The sequence below is a fragment of the Pungitius pungitius genome, chromosome 1 (genome assembly GCF_949316345.1).
Source record: "Pungitius pungitius chromosome 1, fPunPun2.1, whole genome shotgun sequence".
NCBI lineage: Eukaryota > Metazoa > Chordata > Actinopteri > Perciformes > Gasterosteidae > Pungitius > Pungitius pungitius.
This window is the reverse complement of record NC_084900.1, coordinates 16859784-16885243: the sequence shown is the minus strand read 5'-3', so window position 1 is coordinate 16885243 and position 25460 is coordinate 16859784. Positions and strand designations below refer to the sequence as shown.

Here is a 25460-nt window from a genome sequence, read left to right as displayed (position 1 = left end):
GGACTCGTCCTCTCCGCATCCTTCGCTCAACCCTGTCTGCTGTTTCCCTGTCATGTTCAGGGTGTTGTTTAGTGCACAATGAATCCAACCTTCACCTTGTCATCCCCGTTTCCTCTCTCCTATTCCTACCTATTCCTACTACACCCAGAAGACAACCCCCCCGGGAGTTTTCGAATCATCGAAAGGGAAGGAGAACAGTTAGAATTTTCTGCAGCCGTTCTGATAAGTCATCTTTGACTTGGTCGGAGAATTCTCTATTTCGCGAAATATATTACCATTCACATTGTATTTTTTTTGGCAAAAAAAACCCTTTCTTTCTTTTGGTTCAGGCACCGGTGTTGTTTTTAAAGTATCGGTTCCGCACCGGTATTGTAAACAACCCAAACGATACCATCCCGATACCACCATGTGCTTCATCTTAAGCATGCATAGTCGGGTGAACATATGAACGAACCTCCGCTTTGGTAAAAAATAAAAATCAGACATACATGGATGGAACACACCTCATACCCGTTATTTACTCATAGCTGCTCTGAGAGAAAGCTGTAAGTCCACACATGTTAAAAGCTTTTAAAACATCATGCTTTTTAAACATTGATAAAGAGCTTGGTGTTAAACTTTTGTACCGTTCAGGTTAAATGTTTAACCGTTTGTTTGTTTGTTTCACCTTTTTTTTGTTTCACCTTTCGCTGGTGCTGCATCCGTTGGTCCTGCGCCTCGTCCCCTCCGGGGCCGCGCTCCACTCTTTTGTTTTAGGGCTGGTGAGGGAAAAGTGCGTGAAGGAGTGAGAGCGAGCCGAGGCTAACCGTGTTGATGTTGTGGCTGGGGAGCTAGCATTGTCGATGACGTGAGTAACGTTCACTTTTGACGGTTTTCGCTTCTTTTGAAGCCTTTTTGGTGTTTCGTTTATCGTCGGTTCGGCTCTGCTTCCTTCGGTTTAATTCGGGACCTTTTACCTGTTCGCTACAAAGTTGGGGAGTAGCTTAGCTGTTAGCTAAAGTTATCCGGCTAGTTAGTTAGCTGCTGCAACTTAAGATAACTGCTAACTAGCCACCGTAAGGATATGTGAAACTATCTACCAAACTACCATCGACGTTTTAACTGTGTTGTCTAACTAAAATTAACTTCGCGTTACAAAAGCAAATAGTAGTGTGAGCTGTTTAAAGCTAGCCTAACACGCGAGGTTAGCCGAGGCTAATTTACGTGTGTAGCTAGCGCTACTGCTAGCCTCAGAATATCTAACGTCAACGTCGGGTTTCCCGTCGCCAGCCAGTTGACGTTTGCCGATAACGCCGAAGGAACGAACTCCACGAAAATTGTCTTAAACGCTAGCCCAGTTTAACATTTCTTTCCTTTTCTGTTTGTCCCAATTCGTCTCTTTTTCAGGTTCTAACTTTCGTTGTTGTTGCCTTCGCTGGTGTATCTTGCTAACATCGATGTTAGCAACTAGCCTGTCCGTGTAAATGTTATTCACTAGAATGGACCTGTTGAACTCTCAGTTCCTGGACAAGATGAACAATAACATCGGGAGATTGCACTACGAAGGTTAGTTTATCACGATTGGCGCTTTGTTCTGTGTTTTTTTTTTTGTTGCGACTTTTATTAACTTTTGCCTTTCTTGAGTGAAGCTCATAACCATCGGTTGCGATGTAAATCAAATGTGTTTAAAGTGGATACTGCTGTGTATGTTTAACAGTGAATAAGACTCTTAATGTTTTTAATACCGGAAAAAAATGATAAATTATGCCCACCAACTCTTATTTTGTATGTTTTAGAGACAAAATTAATTATTAATATTTACAATAACCGTTTTATGTTATTTTTCACAGAATGTCATTTTTAAGAAGTAAATGACTTCTATAGTCCGCTGCCTCCAGAAATCGATTGGATCTTTGAACACTATGCATTTCATTTTAATTACATTTACAACTAATTACTGTTTAATTACATTTTGAACAGTACATCAGATTATCCAATGATTCCATGAATGTATGCCCTGGCCAAGTGAAATCAAACATTTCACAGAAACCTTTTTTTATATACCGTAAATCCTCAAATAGTGGCCGGGGCTTTTATTTACATAGGCTGCACAGCGCACCGGCCTGTATTTGGGGCAGGCTTGTATTAGGGGCAGGCCTTTATTTCTTCTGCCGGAGCTGCGCCAGCGCATCTCTACCAGCGGCGCATGGCTGTCCCGCTTTGAAGCAATGGATGAGATTGTCTTCATTCCCGTCATCTTTCAGTGTCAGTCCACAAACTTTGACGGACTTTCGGATCATGTCCTTGTCCAGCTTCTCCCAGGCAGCGACTACCCAGTTCACGAGCAGGTGGCGGGCAGGGGCTCTCATGTTACCTCCAGCAGTATATTCTTTACTTTTACATTTAAAAAAAAAAAATTTGACCCCCGGCCTGTATTTGGGGCCCGGCCTTTATTTGTCCGTATCGACCGCGCCCCCGGCTACTATCTGAAGCCCGGCCACTAATTGAATCCCGGTCTTTATTTGAGGATTTACGGTATGCCATATTGCGCTACAGTAGTTTGTGTTCAATGTAAAGTTACGTTCTTTTAGATGATTTGTTCTGCTGATTCCTTTCCCACAGATGAGTCCAGGACACCTTCCCAGCCCACTATGTCCAAGATAACTGGGCCTCCTCCACACTGCCCAAGCAAACGGAAGTATGGCGAAGAACAAATGGACGACCGAATCGACTGTGACGATGACCACATGACCAAAATGAGCAGATTGTTTGCCACTCAACTGTAAGGACCTTTAAAAAAAATAGTCCAGTTTGAGGTTATTAAAAAAGTAATAATCATAGTCTAACCGTACATTGTTGACTGGTGCAATGCAAAGACCAGCTCCAGGCTCTGTAGGCTCGTTATTTTAAGACAACATTTTAGATTGCTTCCACAACAAGGACTGCAAGAAGGAATATGTATAATGTCGACATATTTGTAACAAATGGGATGAACTCGTTAAAAGCGAAATAAGACCCGTCCCCTAGTCTACACTGTGGGCTGTCATCTCCGTGAAAATTTGTATTTTTGGTCTAGGGCCCGTCCCTCTGCTGGAGACAATCGTAATGAGCACTGGAGCCTGGGACATTCTCCTTCGGAGCACATAACCTCCGCCACCAACGGTCTCCACGGGAACCATCTGTACGCCTCCATTTCTAGCTACGCTGTAGACCAGCCTCTGGCACTGACCAAAAGCAGCCAGGACATCGTCGTCGGGCCCAGAGAGAGGTCCGTCATCAGTGGGACTGTGGAGCGGCAGCAGGTACGTCCACACTCATGGACGGTACACGGCCATCTGATGTCCACAGGGACTAGGATGAAAGTGCTAATCCTTGTATGAGATATTGTTAATAACATTTTTATGTTTTAATTTGGAAAGAGGCAAGCGCTGTTCATTCACCATGTCAGGTGATCCCCCCCCCATGCATGTGACACTTTTTCTACCTAATATCTTTAGACTTTTTTTCCCGCTGGCATTTTTACCAGATATATCGGGACTTTCTACTACCTAATATTTTTTTAGTTTTTCATTATGATAATGATCTAATTTCAGACTTTTTCTCTTGACATTTTTGGCCAAATGTTTTTGTCATTTTTGAGCCTAATATATTTTGACTTTTTTCCCCATGACATTGTTCGACTGAATATTTGTTGACTTGACTTTTTTTTTTCTTTCTACAAATATTTTTGACACTTAGACCAAATATTTTTGGACATTTCCCACCCCAATTTGTTTTAAATATTGAAATCTTTTCTCACTGACATGACGTTGCTCTTGTTTGCTCATGTGCACGTGTGAACCCCTTCCGCTTGTTTTCAGATGTGTCTCTACCGCTGCAGATCATTTTTACGTGTCAAGTGTAAAAGAGCTGAACTTACAGAGCGCTCAGTCCGTTTGCTGATTGTATGTATTTTGCTCCACCTATAGAATCGTCCCTCCGTTATCACCTGTGCCCCCGGAGGCAACCGCAATTGTAACCTGTCGCACTGCCACATGAACGGCTGTTCCCCCGGCCCACCCACAAATCTGATGAAGACCAATGGTAAGACCCGGTCTCAACAATGTGCACCCAGTAATCCAAAGCTCATGAAGTAGTGTGCTATTGCTTGGTAGTAACCCACGTTTCTCCCCCCCCCACACACACACACGCATTGTTGTTAACGTTAGCTAACACAGAATGTGACCCCGTCATCGAGGAGCACTTCCGCCGCAGCCTCGGAAAGAACTACAAAGAAGCCGAGGCCGTGTCCAACCTGGTGTCCATCACTGGCTCGGTGGACGACCACTTCGCCAAGGCGCTGGGAGACGCCTGGCTCCAGATCAAGGCTAAGGACGGCGGTCATCGAACCCCCGAGGCAGATCAGTGAAGCCGAGGGGGAGTAAACGTTCGCTTCCTTCTAAAGTTTGCCTATGAGAGTGGAGATCAGACCCGCTGTCATTCCTTGCCAAGCATTTACTTCCCTCAGCCTTGAACAATGTTTTATATGGTGCTCGCGCGGTGTTCCCTTGAGGACCTCAAGGTCGACCTTTTCAGAACACTCGGCTTAACTAAAACCCTCATTTCAGTGGTCGTATACACACAGGAAATTAGGACTCCTGCAATCAACCCAGTCCAACGCGCTGCGAGCACTGCATCAAATAGGCAGCGTCTTTCTATCCACAGAGAGGAGAGAGTTGGGTCGACACGACTATTGGTCTGTACAATCAGAGACGAGATCTCGCTGTGATTGTGAGAGCCACAGAGCGTTCAGGAGTCCATCGACCTGCCTGCCTTGATAGCCAAAGAAATGCCCGGCCTCTCCCCTTCATCATATAAGCCATAGCCCCGGTCTGTATTGTCTTTCATTCTAAAATCACACTTCTTTAGAAGAACAAAAAAAAAAACCTATTACTTGAAAAGGAACCATGTCGCTTTTGCTCCTTTGCCTTTTCTGGCATTTGAGGTGGTAGCAGGTTAATTGTTGTACAATGCCCCCCCCCTTCAGATTCTAACTGGACTTATCCACTGTTAACTGAATTCTTTTAGTTTCCTATTTTATATGCTCACTGTGGCTGATTACTTAGTAAACTAATATCAATCATAGTAGACTTGTCTAACTAGAAAGCATGTTTCAAATAGCTGGTTTCTATTACAAACCTTATTCTATGCTATATATTTACTCAGAATTTATTTTTTATCAGTAACATTTTAGAAATACTCACTGCTGGTACAGTTGTACTCAATATATTTTTTTGTATCTGGTTTCCATTACTCTATGTAGGTGTATATCACCCATCTGCAAATCCCAGCCTCTGGAAAGGCTGTCTCAATGCAGTTTGAAGGGCCGTGTTGCTTCTTGTTCTGTGGACCTGGATGTTCTAGCTTTCTACAAGGCCCAATGCGGTCTGACCTTCGGTAGCAGTCTATTAGCAGTGGTTTATTTATTCGGAACGCGTCGATAGTTTTCAAGTTGGCTTTTGGCAAAACAGAATTCTAACATGATTTATTTCTTTTTTAACAAGAACCACGGATTATTTCTCTGCTGCTTCAATGACGGAGCAGTTAATTTCCCTCACAAATGACATTCAAACTCACCTGAAATACGGGTGTCCTTATTTCACAAATCGGGCGTCAACATTCCACTGCAATTGTCTGACACTTTGGGGTCACATTGAGTACGAGTTTGGTCCTGTTTTTTAAACGAGGTGATGTCATGGCGCGAGCTGCCGAAATGTTCCTTGTGGTTCTGGAGAAAAGTATCTTGTGCAGTTAAGTCTTGCTCAAATGAATTTCTTGCCCTTCTGACAGCCTCTACTTATTGTAGCGTAACCTACTTGTCATCACTGATTGAGATGTGGTATTGAACATAGATTTCTTTTTTTTTTTGTCGACTAACTGTCAATGAGAGCCTACATTTGTATTAATATCATACAGTCTTTGTTACATGCACCATCCTGTCTTTAATATTTTACTCCTTTACTGACTATCATTGCGCCGCGCGGAATGAAGATTGATCCTTTGTTTCTATTCACAATAGTTTGCTCGCATTGTAGCATGGTTGCTCATTATCGTCAAACCATGCGTTGTTGTTTTTACTTTAAATGTTTGTTTCTTTCTAAAACGTTGGTATTTTCCCACAGTTGTCAGATGATGAGTAAGTGCAGGAACACAGCTGTCTTTTGATCAAAGTTCTCGGTGCAGCGTCAAAGACTTCTGAACTAACGGATTTGTTTAGTGTGAACTTTAGTGGATTTTAGGGATCATCATGGAATCTGCTTGTTTGACACAAGTAGATTTGTCAGTAATGTTTGAGGTATTAGTCTTTATCGTTATTTAATTGCTATATTTAGGTCACCTGTATCTCAAAGACTGTGTTTTTCAGAAAGGTCCTGCTTCAGGTGTCATTCACTTAGAGAAAAAGTTTTCACTTTTGTCCTTATTTCTCTGGAAGAAAATGCCACTGTTTTGTACTCAATTTCTTCCAAATAAATGAAACGCCTTTCATTGTGTGTTTTTTTCCTCTTTTGTCATAATATAGCAAATAACAAAACCTACTCTGTAATAATATTTGCCTGCCTGCAGCTTGCAAATGTTTTGGTAACCAAACATTCACATTTTAAAATAAATTATTCATCCTGATTCAAGGGAACTTAAATAAAATGTGAATGATGCTATCAATGGACGGGGGAGGGGTGGGGGGCAGGGTCTGTGATGGTTTCTAGCAGACCCACAACAACAAGTTTTTTTTTCTTCTACTTATCTCCACCGTAGCACTGCTGTACTGGAAAATACATCTTGGTTATTGTTTCAGTGTTGCAGCTACTTGAGTCCACAATGAAGTGGTTCCACTAATTGGAGGACTCCAATCTGCAGTAATAACTAAACATCATTTGGTTAACTATGTGTGATTGCAGTAGCTTTCTTTTTCAGTTAGGAAGCTGGGAAACGGCATATTGTAGACACCGTTGCCTTTTAGGTACCCGATCTTTGCAAGCAAGCATTCATCTTCTGCATTAATGTTCCAATGGAAATGGGAGAACATGACTGATAATTCTTGACCAGGCTGTAGCTGGATCCGAGATGCGCTCCTTCGTTCCCTTTCCAGACCAGCAGAGGGCGCTGTTGCACCACTTTTACAAGCTCAACCCTAATTTCTCATTGTCCCTGGAGATGAAACAAGAGACACCAGCGTCATCCCTCTGGGAAGATTGACACGGATGCAACATTTCTTCCGTGTGTGTGTGTGTGTGTGTGTGTGTCGGTGATGTGGAAATAACTATAAAGACATTGGTGTCATGAGAGCACAATGCAGTGCAGATGTTTCCACCCATGAGACTCCAGCCTGATCTTTATATTTATGTATTTAAATGTATTTGTGCATTAGAGGCGTACGTCCGTGATTCAATTCTTTGGCTGATTTGAATTTGTTGAGCACCGTTCAAAACGCAAATATTTAACCTAAAACATAGAAGTATCTAGAAGTATTATTTTTCTCTCTCTCTTCTTTCTGTTTGGTCGTTGCCGATCTCACCCCTCAGGCTCAAAAACGCACAAAACCCCCTCGCGCGAGATTAGACCCAGCCATTCACCAACCACAATGCCGCGCGCCTCTCCAGCGGAGCCCGCTCCTGTGGGATTACGGAGAGGAGACCCTCATTTTTTACTTCATTTTATTATGCCTCAAAAACGCACGCACGCGGATATCAGGCCGACCCGAAACTAGTCTCTGAATCGCGAGGACACATCGGGGTCACGGCGAATTCGACTTGGCCCGCTTCAAGTGTGTGAAGGCCACAAGGAGCGCGACATCTGCGCCGGCGACCGAGGACCCGTCCGCTGGGAGTCGCCGCCTCCCAGGGTGCACTGCGCACCCCGCTGCGTGCACACACGGTCGAGGCGCACGCACGTTGAGCACCGTCCTCTCCGTCCTGCTCCCGTTGTGCGTAAAAAGGAGCGAAGCGACGGGAAGGGGGGGGGGGTTGTGATTTCACCACGGGGCCCAAATGGCACCTTGTGGTGTCACACAAGTTGCCTCCCGCATTGTCTCCCGCATGTTGCCGGTACGGAGGGGCCGATACAGATCCCTATTCTTTGCATAATTTTACATTTGCCGCACAACCCCTCTCTACAGCATCCCCGACTGCACAACGGAATTTGCATGATTGCCTGTAGATTATTTGGACATTATCTCTCCCCCCCCATCCTATATGTGTGGCTCTCTGCTGTGAGGATACACACACACACACACACACACACACACATCCTTGGGCCAAACAATCTAAAATAGATCATACAAACAAACTGGAGTAGATGCACGGGCACAGGAAGCAGCTCACGGGCAGACTTGAGTCATGCTGGCAAGATCATGCACCCTGAGCTGACAGCCCAACACACCCAATTACCAAGCACGTCATTTCTGAAGAAAAATGCATCCGTACCCTCACTATAGGTCGTAAACAAGAAAAAACGGCAGGGTGTATTTCGGATCCGACTGTATTTTACCCATAAAATGAGGGTTTCGTTGCGCACCTTAAGACGGACCCGACTTTGCGTCCCTTGGCTCCAGCGACCGGGGCTCATTCATCGTGTCATGTGGACTGCTGGCAATGGCATAACCTTTGTGGAGGGAAGGGAAGACAACACGGTCACTCTGCATATCAGTCTCGCGATGAACAGAAACAGACCCTGTCAGGCCATCTCAGCGTCAGCCCCTCTACCCCCCTCTCTCCTTTCCTTCAGCCGCACACCACCGCCGACACACACTCCACCAATCGCCTTTTCCCTAACTTCCTCCCCCCGTCAGCTGGGACCGATCTTGATTAGGCCGTATTGCGTCGCGTGCACGTTGCATTGATTTGGCAGGCTCGCTTTAGCACGCTTCTCCACTGCGTTGCACGCTGGATCCGCTCCCCCATCTCTGACTGCTCCCCCCCCCTCCCCTGCACGGCCGTATGGCGCTCGACACATTTGGCTTGTGTCGCCCTTGTATATTATTGATTGATTTGTAAATGATTGATTGGGGGAAAAAACGAGGCGGGGTGGCATCTGCTGCGCAATGGCATGACCGCGCTGCCATTTTGTTCCCTTCCAGTGAAATGAGTGGCTTCCAATTAGGGCGCACAAATGACGCGGGTTTCTCGTTAGCCACACGGAGCACGTTTTCTCCCGCAAGATCAGGACCCCGTGTCCCTCGGTCTGGGCACTGAGCAGCAGACACGTGTCTGAACCGTCACTGAGGGGCAGTGTCCCATTAACAGGCTCGTAAGGACCGAGAAGGCTTTCAACTAAAGGAAGTGACCCTCAACGCCAATACGGGCGGCAACGCATCTCCTCACGAGCCCATCTACCACTGCCTTTCAAGGCCTGATCTCTTTCCTCACCCCCCCCCCCCCCTTCCTTTGCCACATCACCCCACCACTCCACTCCACTCCCCCCGTGTGTTTGGAAGTCACACAGTCGGCCATGTGTGTGCTGAAGACGTTACATAATGCCCTCCTTTCACTGCACTCCGGATCAAAGAGAACAATCCAGCACAGAATTTTTTTTTTTGCTCCTTGCTGATATTTTTTTTCTTCCTCTTCTTGTTCTCTTCCATCATCGCATTGTTTTGTTCAGACTTTGTACAGTACGCTGGATTATTATCTGCTTCGGCGTTCCCATTCATGCTGAAAACCAAACTGAGCACACGGGCGGCGGGGGGGGGGGGGGACCAGGTGGACAAGACATGCAAAATCACTTCTTAACCCCTCACCTTTTTGATTTGGGATGCACTTTCATTTGAGGCGAGGAAGTTCATCCAAGTCAGAAAAGAATGCACCCAGAAGTGGACGAGATTGATTCGAGCCGCCTCAAAAAAAAAGAAAAAGCTACACAATATATTCAAGACAATGCTTTTTAGCCAGTGGGGTTGGCCTCTTTTACAATAGGAAAAACATCCCTAAGAGAAATGATGCAATTAGGATGAAATCCTTATTGTGGAAATGGTGTTTTCTCTGCAGATTCTACTGTTCTCCAGAACGATTGTCACTGTTACAAAGGCACACAGCGCGACTAAACGCACCCCCACACGTGCTCACACGGAGCCAGGTATGGCCTTGATGAAAATTCAATTAAGAAAAAAAGAAGAAAAAACGCTCCCTCCGTCGTCGAGTGGGAGAATTCGAGAGAGGACGAGCAAGAGAGCATCAAAACGCTGTCAGAGAGGCCGAGCCTGTCTGCGGCGTCGTGGGAATTGTAATAATGAGTTTGTGCCGGGGGGAACATTTACCTCCAACGCCAAAGAGGCGACGCATTTTGACCCCACAGGCCGCAAAATGATGACAACATAAAAAAAATAAAAATCTCGAGAGAACAGTTTGTCCAAAAGGAGGAGAAAGCGATTTAGCTGTTGTACAAGTGCTGTATGAAGCCTAGTTTTTGCTTCTGCGTCTTCAGAGAAACGCAAGGGACACGCAGACGCAAGAGCCCCTCGCGTGACTTTCCACCCCCCCTTGCGTGTGTCGACTCATTTTTCTAAACTTGCGAGTTCACGCAGCCCGCAACGCTGTGATTGGTCCGCTAACTGCATCCTTTCAAGAGATTTCCGGTTTCATCGCATAATTCCGCCATTATTAAAACAAAGATTTTTTTACGAGAGAATCAATCAGTTTGAAGAGTTTTTTCGGAAAAAAATGTAAATATGACCACTGGTACAACCCGTCATTGGCGGAGTATAAGGACACGCCTCAATGATCCAAAAAGGGGCGGAGCATCCCCTCAGATGCCTGATTCCCCCCCAAAGAAATCAAGCATCAGCCATGGAGAGCGGCCGGCTGGTCCCAGGGTTTTATCAGGGCTGTCTCTGGTTATCTCTGCCCCCCAGCTGGAATGGAGGGAAGGGGAGGGGGAGTGTGTCTGTGGCAGGTGAGCTCCTCCGGGCCTTCACATGCACGAGCTGGACCGTGCAGCCCGGGCCCGGCTGCAGCATGCATCACATGGGCCGCGCGCGAGGGGTGGGGGCAAGGCAAGGCTTCAGAGTGGGTTTTGGCGCTCAAACTGTTATCACACCTGACAGTGTCTGGTTCGGGACCCAGTGGTGCACGCGGCATACGTAAGCGGCTGGTCATCTGTGAGGCGGAGTGATAGGGTGTGACGTGTCACACGCCACATTAGGCCCCTGCCAGGGGATGTGTTTGACAGACCGCAGGAACTTCACTCCGGCACAGCGCTTTGCCTCTCTTCATACTGTCAGACCCATTGGGTAGTTCCATGCTCACATCTGGGGGGGGGGGGGCTTATTTATAGTATACATTGGAATTTGGTCCTTCGGAAACTGTGTTGAAATACGTTGAAATGTGTTGAAATAAGATAATACAAAGTTCCTCTTATGCACTTTTACTGCTGATGTTTGTAACATTTTTCTCTATTCTTCGTGTAACAATACCTTATTAACATCAGTGTGATTCAAGCATTAAAAGGCAAAACTCCACGAGTTGAAAGCCAACACGAGTCATCATTTTGGAGGCTGTTGTGTTCAAATAATGAAGAAACACCAGACGGACGGGAGACATCTTGGATGAACAGTTAAAATCAAAAGTATTTAATAAATGAAAAGGTGTTGTGCTAAAAAGGATCATATCAGCTGAGGAGCTGCTGGTCTCCGCAACCAACAGGCCACAGGACAGTCTCACGACCATCCCTAGACCACGTGTGTCATCTACGACCAGCGAACTCAACCACTCTGTTTGCCCCACACAGTTTGGCCCTTTCTTGGCCTCCTATTGACCCCCCTGCAGCCTGCAGCCTGCATCTCGGGGGGCCTCTTACCTGTCACTGTTTAGGGTCAGTCGGAGGGACGGCGGAGCAGAGCTGGGCTGGGGGTGGCCCGAGGAGGAGGAGGAGGAAGGACGGGGCCGCCTGCCCGGTCCGGCTCACCCATCAGTGCGCACAGTTCCCAAACCTCTCTGACAGATGAGAATAGAAAGCATGCATCACATGATGGCCGTGATTCACCGCAGCCCCCCGAGTCCGAGCGTGGCCCCCCAGGCCCTCGGACCTCTTAATCATCGTGTGTGTGTTGTTGAAGGAAGCGAGTGAGACAGACAGAGCAGTGAATGAGCCTGTTTGCATACGACAGTGCTTCTATAAAAGTTCCCCGTGTGTTCTTCTCCGTGTCAGAAAGAGTAAACTGCGTCTTAACGGGCCTTCCGAAGCGGCTCCCAGAGCACTGTACGTCTCCCGAGTGTGTTTCTCTCAGTTTTTCTGAGGTTTCAGGGCAAGGGGGAGCAAAGGGAGAGAGGGGGGGTGGGGGGGGGGTATTCACGCGTGTGGGTCGGTTAAAATATCTGTCTTATTCTGCGCGGTCATAATGTGCGTTCAAGGGCATAACTGCATGAGTGAAAATGTCATGCAACAGTAGGCCGAGTGCATGCGAAGCACGCGCAGAGGTCACTTGGTCCCATTTGCATATAACAAAGTGCCAAAAACAATCAAATCAGCATCTGTTTACACACAAACAAACAAAACGAGAACAAAAAACTGGGGTTCCTGCAGGTGGCCGGTGGAGATAATTTGGCTCGTGTCAAAATCGGAGCAGCCCATCAGCACACGTCCCGGGGAGAGAGGTGTTGAAGCCGAGGGCCCGGAGCAGGCTGTCCGCTCTCGTCTCTGCACATAACGGGAGCATTTGTACACGTTAACGTACAGTAAAACGCACACGCACGCACGCGCGCGCGTCCACGTCCTCCATCTTTACTCGCCTGTATGTACAAAGCGCCACGTCATTCGCACGTGGTAGCGGCAGAATAATGCGGAGTGCGATTCCTCTGCCCGTCGTCCCCACGTTGTCAGAGGGTGCCACGGCCCTAAAGAGCCCCCTCCCCAGGTGGAACACAGGGCCTGAAACCTTTTTTTGGGGGGGAGGGGAGGATGCATGAGGAAGCCATTAGAGGAGCTTCGCTGGAGAGCCTTCCCTTCCTCCCACCAGCTCCACACCAGGGCACGAGGTCACCCCTCCCTTCCCCCCCCCTCGCTCACCGCGTGGAAACACATTTGCCATGAACTATTTATTCCATTCTCTGAAAGTAGTCGATTAATATTAGAACGCAGCGCCTAGCCCATTTCCTTCCTGCATTACCTTCAGAATACGCAAAAAAACACACTTGGAAATCTTAGTATGCGAAAAATGTAAGTAAGCTTGTTCCTCGCCCTGATTTGCATTCAGTCTTTGACCCGTGCATGCAGGCGGTAATCCACAATGACTCTCCCATAAGCCCCCGGCCCACTGGGGGGACGTTATAAGCTGTGACAAAAGACAAGAAGCGCCACGGAGAACCCAAAGTAGCAGGGGACCGCTCTCCTGATTAGCTCAAATTATTACGTTAAATTCCCTCTCGCAGAGAATCATTTTAATCACAGCTGGGAATTTTTCCTTTCTTCTTTTTTTGTTTTTTTGATTGAAATTGCTTACCCCCATTTGGGACTACACAGGGAAAAACTGCACTGCTGCTTAAACAGAACTGCAGGAGAGAAATCCAAACAGTGGAAACATTTCCATTAGGACGGACAGGTACAGGTTTCTCCACATGATTCCGTGGGTTTAAGAGATGCCAAAAGAGGCGAGGGGGGGGGGGGGCAGTGTCATGGAAATTCAAGTCCTCACTTACAAGAAGAGGGGAATTTGTTAATCCGAAACCCAAAGATCTTCATTCAGCCAGGGCGATGAAGCCCTTATGATTGGTGACAGGGTAACCTCTTTGTCACACTCTGACATTTGCACCACTCGCGCAGCAGCCGCATGCTGCTGCTCTGCCCGCGAGCTTCGCTGCCTGAAATGACCGCCATATCTGCTGTGTCACGGGAGCGCGCTAATCAAAACGGCCACGTCGTCGGGGATCCACGGTGCCGCGTGTCCCAGGGTGCACCCCCCCCCCCCCCCCCCCCCGGGTTGATCTCGGCAAGATTTGGAAAGGCTGCAAGAAAAGACGCCTTAAAAAAAAAAAAAAAAAGACAACACGTGCACTGGTAAACAAGTTCATCACGGCAAGTTTCACATTCATGCTGGAAAATGGAGCCCAATTAGCATATGAGCAGAGAGGCTTTGCATGCTTGACATCCTCTCAGCCCCTCTGCTGGAAGGAGCCATGCACACAACATCCTCTGATTACATTGATATGTAGATTCATGCATCTGCAAAGATCAGTTATTCATTAATGTTATTTGCTGTGAATTCTCTGGTGAGCGTACCTCAGACAGAAGTCTGGGCAGGAAAGAAATGTCTCCGAATGATCACGGAGGAAGACCCACCGTCGAAAAATGTGCAGGTCCTGTGACCCGCGACGACACTGAGCCCAAATAGGCCCGTTGCGATTAAGGACACAAAAACGGCGAAAGTACAAACATAATTATCAACAGTTTCATCTTCACTTTCATCTTTTCTTTTTAATTTCCCCCCCCCCCCCCCCGTGCTGTAAGTGGGCTACGAGGATTAATCACCGCAGCCCGCGTGAGTTCGTAAGCTGTAGCGCTCTGTCATCCTTTCATAAAAGCGTCATGGATCACCAGTTTTTCTTCCTTCCGTGTCCTCTCTCGCGGCCACACTGAGGGCACTTTTCTTTTTTTCTTCTTTTTTTTTTTAAACTTTAAAAATAGGCTCGCAAACAGAGAGTGCCAAGAAATGCTAAACACCAAACAATGTCCCCCTCGCTCAGATCTGCCCACAAAATGGAGCGGAGAAGCCCGGGGAGCCCGCCCCGAATAAAGAAAAAAAAAATAGATAGATAAATAGTGTCACATTAATTAGCGCTATCTATATCAATTAGCGTGCACAGCGCTGATACGTGCGCACACCTAATTTACACTGTCATTTTACGAGGTCACGTTTATTTATATACCCCTTAATCACAGTTACGGAATCAGCGAGCGATCGCAAGGCAGGAAATGAAGAGCGGCTTGGGAGGGGTTCCCTATTATTCGCTCATTAATGGGGGAGGAAGGGGGGGGGGGGAGGGGGGGAGGGGGGGGAACTGTGTGATGAAGATTGGCTGACGAAATGAGAACAGAACAACCAACAAGCGGAGAGACTGATTTCGACGTTGCCGGCCAACTTGGCCCCCGGCCTTCAAGCGCTGGGACGAAGGGTCGTTATGGGAACGGGTGGTTACGGGGGGCAGGGGCGGGGGGGGGGAGTGTATCTGTTAGGAGCCAGCACCTTAAATCTGAAGCAAAGAAGCGCGAACCCGTTGGGAATAAAATTGTCAGAGAGTCTGTCGCTCCGGAAGGCCGGCATTGCTAGATTGATCCCGACGGGTCAGGAGCGTCCTCCCCCCGCCGCCCCCCCCATCCGCCCAAGCCGAAAATGATGATCTATGGCTGCTGTGGAAGTGAGAGATCAGTTCTCGGTGGCGACTGTTTTTTTTTTTCACAGGTAATGAAGCTAAATGACACCGCCGGGGATGGAGGAGGCTCCTGAGCCATCCATCAGGGGCTGGTTTATTTCAGCGTATATGAGGGGCGTTACTCAAACCCCCGTCCAGCCCAACACGAGGCTTTCTGTTCCTAACCCCTGTCTCTCTCTCTCTCTGTCCCCCCCACACACACACACACAAACAGATCTGCACACACACGCAAACAGACGCACACAGTTCCCCACAAGCTACCAGAGGGGACGTCTCCTTCTTTTATCCGCGGCGAGGCATTGTGGTGGTGTCAGCTGGTGCCGTCTCTTTTATCCCACTGGAAGCTAATGGAAGCAGCAACTGCAGGAGGGTGGGGGGGGTGCACACACACACACACACAGAGCCATAAGAGGTAGTGGAGATGGGGCGGGTGGACACGCCGGGCCCCCCGAGGGCCAGGATGATGCTCTGCGGTGATGTTTTTTCCTGCCGAGGTTTCAGCTTGTTTCCTGACACTCGATTAAACCACGAGGAAAGGGCCTTCCTCTCTTTGCGCACGTTTCATTTATCTGGAATGTTTAGATTCCCCTTTTTCTCAGCGTCAAGCTGCGTGTCGTCTTCAAACCGAAAACTACAGAGGAGAGCTTTTTGGTTTGATTCAACTGCGTCTCCCCCCGGCCTCATTCTGACAAAATCCAGCTCAACGACACCTTTTTCTTTTCCTTCTTCTTCCACTTAAGCCCCGCTGGTAATTCCATTGGTATTTTTGTTTCATCTATTGACTAGAAATACTCTCTGGACAACAGTGTGGTTCAACTGCAAGAAAAGGAAACAATCACTGCAGGAGGAATCAGCGCAGCATCCTCCTTTTGATGCCATGGGTTGACCTCGTTTCCCTGATAGCGGCTGAAGAGCACAGGGCTGCTACTTGCTGCAAGGGACATATGCCAGGCATGCATTGCATTTATATTTTCTATAATTCTTTATTTTTTCAGTCTTTTTCTGTTTGTATAACATAACAATCGTGCTTTATCATGTGACACCATTTAGATACATATCATGTTTATATTATGTTTTACAGTAGGCAGTGAGACAGTTAAAAATATACAAAACAATATTGTTTTACTAGACATAGTTTCTATTTTTGATATAATCGTCAGTATCTTCATTGTCATCATCATTTCGTATATTTCTGTAAGATATGTGCTTTAGCTTCTGTGATCAAAATATTATTGCAGAAAACAGCAACTCCATTTTTTCAACATTTAGACAATAACTTCCAATGTATTACAGACATTCACAGTAACATGTTTCACACAGTACAGTTTTACAACAAAGTTCCAGAGAAAACTGTGGTAGAGTAACTTTATACAAAATTCACAGGACATGAACTGTAGCCATTTCACACTTCCGCTGAGTTGTTTTTTCAATGTTCCGTTCAACCGGATGTCTTTCACGGTAGCTGCCGAAGAAGCAAACTAACATTGTCCCAACACGCCATGGCGAAAAGTCTGGGGGGGGGAGGGGTAAATTAAAGCTTTGTGCTATTCACTAGTAAACCAAAGACAACACAAACAAAAAAGAGGAACAGACCACTTGCTTACCGGCCTGCACTTATACACCTACATATGTATTGCTGAATACATACTGACCAAACTACAATTGATCGTCACATGTGAATAAAAGAATAACGACTGTACTTAAACACAGAGTTGGTCCAGGTTTTTGTGCTAGCATACAAAGTTGTATTTATTACTTGTGCCCAGTCATGTAAACAGACGATGGCTCAGTTGGAATTGGTTTGTTGGCTTAAGGCCGTCTCTGTTCCTCTTCCTGTTCTTCTTCTTCTATTTTTTTTTTTTTATGTCAGAAGACATTTCAGAAACTTTTCACTGATGTTCCTGAGGAAAGCATGCAAAACGTAAACAGGATTGACTGTCAGCCTTTAGGGATAGTCCATGTTTGTAAATCACTTTTCTAACCCTGCAATTCTTTTGTCTTTTTTTATTATTAATTATTTATTTTTTTAACTCTTCTGTACGTCTTTGTACCCTGTGCTTTGCCAACCGAACACTAAATGGCATAGTTTTTGCTTTTGTCTGCCTATAGATTTTGGTCCTCCATCACAACACGTATAGTATAAAACATCCTAAAAATAATTCTAAAAATGTTTTCGATCACATAAAAGTTTTCCCTTTTTTTTACTGAAAAAAAGGAAGGAAAAATAACAGTCTCTCTCACACACAAAATCTTTTGCAACAGAGCTGCTAAACATGAACTTCTTGTTGGCATTGTGCTTACTCGGGTTTCTGTTTACCTCACAGAGTGCAACGTTTGGAAAAGAGACAACTGCATGAGGTTTAGTAAACATCCACAATAAAATTGACGGCATCCCTCGCACTCTTCAATTATGTCAATTTTGTTCACTACTTCAACTACTATATTCACACGGTATTTACTTGAATCATGAAGATATCCAACAAATCTCTAATCTATATCTCTATGTATTTTTCTTCTTTTCTCACAGTATTACAGAGCATGTTTACACTTGTTTTGTTTTTTTAATTCAGATTTACGGTTTTGTATTTGTGAACACTAACAGTCTTTGATATTGTTTTCAGAATGCAAACCAACAATAAGACATCATTGGCTTGGTCTCACAAATGCGGAAAAATGAAACACGGTTCGAAAATGGGTTTTGATCACATATTGCCCCTGGAGGTAGGTGAATCAATTAAAATCTTGGAAGTGCTTTGTAATGTTCTCTTTTGTCTATGCGCTCCATGAGGGTTTCTTGGTTGTCTACACGTTGGCCTCGGCGTTGGTCAGATTAGAGGTCGGGCTGGTTGGCTTTGCGGGCTCCGTCGGGCCGGCTGGGTTGGGCGGTGGGCCGGTCGGGCTAACAGTTGTAGCGATGGGGTTAGCCTTGGTGGTGGTGGTGGTGGTGGTGATGGTTATGTTGGTTGTGGGACTAGTCGCCGGGTTCACCGGGCTAACGGCGGCTGCGGGGGCGGCTGCGGGGGCGGCTGCGGGGGCGGCGGCGGCCGGGTTAGCCGGCAGAGGAGCCAGGTTGGTGGGAGTCACGGGGCTGGCGGCGGTGACGGGGGTTGGGTTGGCGGGGCTGGCGGGGTTGGCGGGAGCCGGGCCGGTGGGGCTAGCGGGATTAACGGGGCTGGATAGGTCTGCCGCGTTGGTATCCGCCTGCTGCTCCGGTCCGTTCTCCTGAGGTCGCCTGACCACCGCGGGGGGCTTGAGCATTATCCGCAGTCGCTGGGAGGGAAACGGGAGGGAAACGGGAGGGAAACGGACGCCGCACAAAAAAGCAAACAAAAAGCTCTGCCGCAAATGTTAGCAATGCAAGCTAGCAGGCGATTCGCTTCTTACCTCCTTGTACGTGCCCTTGAGTCCGAGGTACATGTAGACCATGTATCCTGGTATGAGAATCATGGAGGACAACGCCATGAGCCAGCCCACTCCCTGCCCCCAAGCCGGGAACACGTATTCTCCCATTTTTAGAGGAACCATTTGTATGGCGCTGAACAAGAACACCCCCTGTGGGAGACACGAGACGCTTTACGCATCCTGACACCAGCCACCACAGGCAAGCACGCTCACCGCCTGCCGCGGCTGCGGGCGGGTAATATTGACTTTATTTATTGTTCCATTTGTCATGTCATGACTTTAGATGTATGGTTGTATTAGTGCGGAGTACTCACGCCGACGATGAGAGGGGTGAACACGACCCAACACATCTTCCACCATATGCAGGGCCTGTAGCCAATCATCTCCTCGATGTTGTCGTAGAACTTGTTCACACCTGCGAGACAAATGAACCAATGATGAAAAATATTCATATCCAATTTATTTCAATTTGCCGCCGGTCTGCCATGCGTGACGCCGAGGAGAGAACGCAGGGTTGCTCGTGACCTTGAGGCTTAACCGCCGTTTTGACATAACTTGGAGCGGGCGCGACGACTTCTCACATATCTGATATATTTAACTGAAATTGTTTCTTTTTTTTCCGCCGAGACGATGTTGTTCATCTTTTTCAATACTGCGCGAAACATTGATGATACCCACCGTAGAACCAGGATATGGAGATGCATTCAAAGAAGACCAGGAACAGCAGACACATTCCACTGGCAGAGTAGTAGTCAAACAGCTTGAACACGTAGATCCCACCCTGTCCAAAGAAGAATGTGTTACAATGCATTATGAAATACTCTGCTACTGCTTTTGATGTCATTAACACAGGTCCATGTTAAAATGGCCTCTCGCCCCCCGCCGCCGCGCGGTAGATGCGTTGATTTCGCATATATCTTTTCATCACATCTTTCAACTCGAGCACTCATTTCTTTAATCCCCGCCGCCGCACCTGTGTGATGTTTGAAAGGCCAATCAAATAGGACACCAGACAGACAACCGCGATGAAGATCTCTCGTCTGCCCCTGAGAGCTCTCGGGAACTCGTCCACAAGGGCGGTGATGAAGCCTTCCACGGTGCAGAACTGAAGAAAAAAAATAGCGTAAGTTTGCATGTAAATTCAATGTTTGGGGATTGGCTGATGATGACAAAGCATCCACTTCTTTGGCAACCATTTTGGAAATAGCTCATGGCTATTAACCCGGTTTAGAATGAGGTTATAATTTAAGTATTTCACTTTGAAGTGTTGGTGGTCAAATCTTGTGTGTTACTGCATTTATTACTACATTGTTTGCCCCCATCTCCATGGCCTCATTCAAACCCAAATATACAGAGACAGAGAAACCTGCGGGCCACACAGAGGTGATAAAGCTGCATTAAAAAGACTTGACAGCTGATGTCAAAGCTCAGCTATATCTGTCCACAAGAAGCAAATAGCACGCTTATCACGCAGAACGCGAGGCTGAGCGGCATGATATGTACCTGCGTTTGAACATTTAGGTCAGCCCATGAAGCGGATCATCTCGAAGCCCTCTTACCTGGCTGTCTATCCCCAGCATGAGCAGCATGGAGAAGAACAGAATGGCCCAGAGAGGAGACACAGGCAACTCGGTCACAGCCTGCGGGTAGGCCAGGAAGGCCAAGCCGGGACCTGGATAGCGGCGATAAAAATCATACCGAATCAGGGTTATTGTCATAGTGCGCCGTTATGACCACAAACAGACACGCGTCCGCGTGGAAGTGATGACGAATGTTGTGTTTAGCAGTCGGTGTCAATGACGGGGCCCTTTTTCTTTCTTTTTCTGCGCAGAGACAGATCCCACAGAGAAAAAAGCAATCTGCATTTACCTGAAGCTGCTACGTCGGCAATGGGTCTCTTTGTCACGTGTGACATGAAGCCGACAATGGAGAAGATTACAAAGCCAGCAAACATGCTGGTACACGAGTTGATGCAGCACACGATGATGGAGTCTCTGGGGAGAGGAAACATGAAATAGGCCTGTTGTCAAAGATTTCAGTTGACTCAGATTTGCCTTTTTTTTGCCTTATCGAGCTTCCAGGAGAGCCTGAAATCTATTCCTTCCTTTTGATCATACAGATGTTTGGCAAAACCCCCTCTTTTTTTTAAACGATTTCATTTGAGACCTTGTGACAAATAATAAAATGTATCTTTCGTATATGTAGATGTAGACGGATTGATCCATGTGAAACTTGTAACTGATTGTGTATGTGACCCCGACCACGGGGCTGCTGGAGAGAAATCGCTCAATGCAATCACAGTCGTGTTTTTTTTAGCCCTGCAGCACAACTGCAGTCTCCTTGGATTGTTATTATGCTCACGCCAGCAACTCACATTGATAAGGCCCTTAAAGGGTTTTTACCAGATACCCTTGAAAATGGTCCTTAATACGAAATTGAAAAACAGCAATTTCATTACTGCCATCTTTACGTTTTTATTGAATACAGCAGCGTTCTCCGCCTCTTTCTCATAGCTTAACTCTATTTATGAATCACCAGTAGTCTTACCTGTACACATTGTTTTTGAAAGGGTTATAGCTGCCCAGAGCTATAAGTGACCCCAATCCCAATCCATAGGAAAAAAAGATCTGGGTGGCTGCATCCAGCCATACCTGACGAAGGAACACAAGCATTTTAGCCACGTGATGGCGAGCTCTGCTCCCCCCGGGCATGCAGTGCACGGGTATGAATCAAGATGATATGTCATTACCTCCGATTCCTTGAGTTTTTCGAATTGTGGGGTAATGTAGAACAGAATTCCCTCTTTAGCTCCAGGTAGAGTCACCCCACGGATGAAGAGAATGAACAGCATGAAGTAGGGATATGTAGCTGAGAAGTAAACGACCTGTACGATGTGAGACAGCAGGGTCAGCGGGGGTAACACCATTGAATCTTAAGGAAATTCATGACGCTATTCAGAAATTACAATGAGATATAAAGAAAAATGTCTCGATCTATTATCTTCGGCCTCCACACACAAAATCAAAAACAAAAAGCAAACAGATAAGCAATCAAATATTTAGCAAAAAGCGGCTTTCCTGTGAACGGCTATGTGCATCCATCACACTGTGCAAGAACACTTGTGTGCAAAGTGTGCCCGGGGCGTGATGGGTGGGGGGGGGGGGGGGGGGGTTTGTGGCCAAAACAAATTGTATTTGCCATGGTCACGTGACCAGCTCGGCTTTGCGAAATGTGGCACCACGAGGGAGGGAAGAGTGTTCCGAGTGAAGGGCGAGGACCAAAGCAGATTGTGGCGTGCTGCTGCGTGTTGCTCCTCCTATCGTGGATCCACACTCGGCAGAGACGCCGTGTCAGGAGAATTGGAATTAGAGGAGCCACCAGGAGGCAGAGACGGATTAGTGAACATGAGTGTTTGATGTCTCCTCTCTTTCACTTTAGAACCCAATCTTTAATGCTGACTTTGGTTAAAATTATTAATGAGGTAATATAAGACTGAATAGTACTGCATTGCTGTCAGTACTGGTCATTTTTGGAACCAGTAAACCAGCACAAGAGGTCTTGGATACCCAAATCTGGCATACGTCTTACCTTCCCTGTCCAGCTAACCCCTTTCCAGATACAGAAGTACACAAGGACCCAGGCGATGGCCAGTGTAATTGCCAGTGGCACTCGAATCTGGCCTGGTTTTTCCAAGCCGTCGGTCATTTCGTGCATGTTGCGCCTATGAGTCAGAGCGAGCAAAAGTGAGACATGGAATTGGGCGTGCAGCAAGGGAGGATTGGGTGTCTTGGGATACGCATGCAGGGTATTTTAAAGCTCTGCTCTCCTGGGAGCCAGAAGAAGCAGTCTATATCTTACTCCCAAAACTCCAACACTGAACTGGTGAGATTGGTGGTGTCTAGAATGGAGTGGTTTGTGTAACATTTCTCTGTGTTCCACGCATTGTTACATGAGCTCCATGGAAGTTCCTGTAAAACAAAACAAAAAATGGCAGTGTTGGTGTTATTTTTCATCTCCCCCTCCTTTTTTTTCTTCAAATACTTAATTCCTAATGAACTGACACCCAAGATGGTTCGGTCCTTTTGTACGAGTCACGTGCGTGTCCCCGGGCAGTACTTACAGTGGTGAAGGAGTTGTACAGGTAGTAGATGGCCCAAGAAATAATTACAATGTAGTAAATGTTAAGCCAGAAGGACAGGACAGCTGCTGCGAGGCCCACACCTATCATGCAGAAAGGTAGTAAAAGCTATCACATATGTGGCCTCGATAAATCCTAAAAATGATTTCTAGTAAAAGTAATATATATATGTATATATATATATATTTAAACAAGACACAATTGTTTATAAATATTCCGGGGGAAGTGAGGTATACCTTTAAACACTGGAGCCAGTTTCCAAACACCAAGCCCTCCAATGGAGGTGTATTGACCAAGGGCGGTTTCCAGAAGGAACAAGGGCATCCCAGCAAATATGAGAGTCAAAAAATAGGGGATCAAGAAGGCTCCTGGATGAAAAAAAAGTAGAGCAAGTTTTGCATTGAAGACCAATATTAAGCTGAAACTGCACTGACGCATTAAAAATACAGCACGTCAATTAATTAGGCTTGTAAATGTATGTGAGATTCCTTCTTTGCGCGTCACGGTCAATTAGGTTCGCTCGAATCCGTGCGTCGTGGAGCTCAACGGGCCGTGTAGTTTTTCATAAATTAGCAGTGAAAAAGAAAATATATATAAATAGATTTTTTTTACCTCCACCGTTTTTTCCACAGAGATAGGGAAATCTCCATACGTTGCCCAGTCCGATTGCATAACCCACACACGACAGGAGAAAATCAAATCTCCCTCCCCATGTTTCTCTCTCGGGCAATTCATTCATCTGCCTCTCGGGCGCGACTTCCAGTGACCCGGGCATGTCTTTATTTGTGGCCACTTCGTTCAGTTCCGTGACTTGTCCGTCCGTTTTGGTGCCGTTCGTCGCCATGTCTCTGGGTTTGGCAAAGGTCCTGGCAGTCGAACGGGAGGCTTCAGCACCGGTCCACGTAGACAGCAGCTTCGCGGTTTTTAAACCTTCGGACCGAACGTCTGGAGAAGAAGCCTGTGCACACACGGTTCAACAGTCGACGTTAACCTGGAATCGTGAACAGAGCATTTGGTCGGTGTTTTTTTTCTGTCTTTCTCCCTTTCAGGAGTCGCTGAATTTGTGGTTATTAGAAACGCAACACATTTTGCACAACATGCATTTATTTCACGACAAGTACCATCAGGCGACATCATTTAACACGCACGGTTTCACTGAAACAGCATTTAAAAGCGCACACTGAATCATCTCATGAATTTCATTCAGAACAAACACCAATAAAACCATCGAAGGCAAAGTCATGCTGGACTCGATCCCATAAGTCAAACACAGCCGACGACAGATTGCGCGTAAATTAACAGCATGAACGGGATCAGCGCGCACGTGATAGACTAAACAAAGTCTGGAAATAAATAGGCAAAAACAAAAACAAAGCGGATGTCGATTTTGCTGACGAATAAAAAAAGACAACTTCAATTGGAGGATCTAAAACATGCACTTCTAGCGCCAGACGCACCATGGCAATAGCACACAGCCTATGATAATTACGCATAATGAAGTGCAGTCCAGCAATTTCCACCTGCAGATTCTCCAAACTGATGGCCACATATACAGAACAGCAAACAGCAGTGATACAGAGAGGTCTCAAATAATCTGGAACACAAAAACGCACAGTGGAGACAATGGGATGTCCAATGCGTAAAAGCTTTACGCATCAGGCTGCACAAATAGCCACGGGGTTCTACGCGATTCGTTTACAACCAAACGCGTTGATAAACGCACAGGAGTGCGTCTCCACGTTTGCACCCTCCAAATAGACTGGCGAACAGCAATCAGTTCGATATTTAATTGGCTGTAGCGTGTCGGCGCAGAGCGCATCGTGCAGTCATCACACTGACCACAGCGACGCGTTGACAGCCTCATTTACAATTTGATCAGACTCACCGCCGCCACCAAGACGAACAATAAAGAATCCTGCATTAGCCGGACTCGTTTGTGTGAAACGCTCGCACACACGCACACACACACACGGACAGACGCAATCATTCAGCAGCCAGTTAACTCACAATGATTCTGCGATCTGTGCCGCTGAGGGTTCACTGCCTGCCACAAATGTCGAAACGAGGTATCCGTAGATTCCTCCTGCGGATGAAGTTGTAAACTCCCAATATTTCTTGGAACATAAATAGATTTTACTTCCATTAAAAGACTTAAAGGGACCATGCAGCGTTAGAGGTGTCCAGGCAGGAGCTGTCCAGCGGGGAGCAGTGCTGAAGACCAGGAGGAGGAGGAGGAGGAGGAGGAGGAGGAGGAGGCTGAATCAACATGGGCAGCAGCCGCTTCGCCTTGTGCGACTGTCTAACATCAACAGCCAGAGACTCAACTCCCATCCACACAGCCTCAATGTCATCTCAAAGTCGCCCCCTCCCTCCTCCTCATATGGACTGTACTGACATCGCACTTGCAGCATGTTTAGCCTTTTTTTCTTCTTTTGGTAACATTTCAAATGTTCTACTCTTTGCCCTCCATTTTAATAAATATTAATATTGAGGTATTGGAATTATTTAGTCACCTCCCAGAGCGAGTTATGCAATCAGCGCGCTGA

At 46.6% G+C, this 25460-nt stretch overlaps 2 protein-coding genes across 4 annotated transcripts; one reads left to right on the top strand and one right to left on the bottom strand.

The window, feature by feature from the left end:
* The first annotated feature begins 724 nt into the window (after positions 1-724).
* On the top strand, positions 725-6504 carry LOC119222038 (transcription cofactor vestigial-like protein 4). Its single transcript, XM_037478369.2, has 6 exons — positions 725-847; positions 1387-1545; positions 2602-2761; positions 3056-3281; positions 3948-4062; positions 4188-6504. Exons 2-6 carry the CDS (start codon positions 1464-1466, stop codon positions 4385-4387), a joined length of 783 nt encoding a protein of 260 aa, XP_037334266.2. The 5' UTR covers positions 725-847; positions 1387-1463; the 3' UTR covers positions 4388-6504.
* Positions 6505-16337: 9833 nt separating this feature from the next.
* LOC119221976 (sodium- and chloride-dependent GABA transporter 1-like) lies at positions 16338-25251 on the bottom strand. 3 transcript variants are annotated; one of them, XM_037478253.2, is made up of 15 exons: positions 24922-25251; positions 23527-23905; positions 23151-23282; positions 22897-22997; positions 22635-22744; positions 22365-22497; positions 21526-21660; positions 21324-21427; positions 20646-20770; positions 20336-20448; positions 19750-19881; positions 19455-19557; positions 19091-19191; positions 18759-18926; positions 16338-18644 (listed from the first exon to the last, which is right to left on the bottom strand). In XM_037478253.2, exons 2-15 carry the CDS (start codon positions 23756-23758, stop codon positions 18177-18179), a joined length of 2157 nt encoding a protein of 718 aa, XP_037334150.2. In that variant the 5' UTR covers positions 23759-23905; positions 24922-25251; the 3' UTR covers positions 16338-18176. The 3 variants fall into 3 exon arrangements, with proteins under 3 accessions (XP_037334150.2, XP_037334152.2, XP_037334151.2); XM_037478255.2 differs by lacking the exon at positions 24922-25251 and adding an exon at positions 24800-24817; XM_037478254.2 differs by lacking the exon at positions 24922-25251 and adding an exon at positions 24404-24422.
* Positions 25252-25460: the final 209 nt, after the last annotated feature.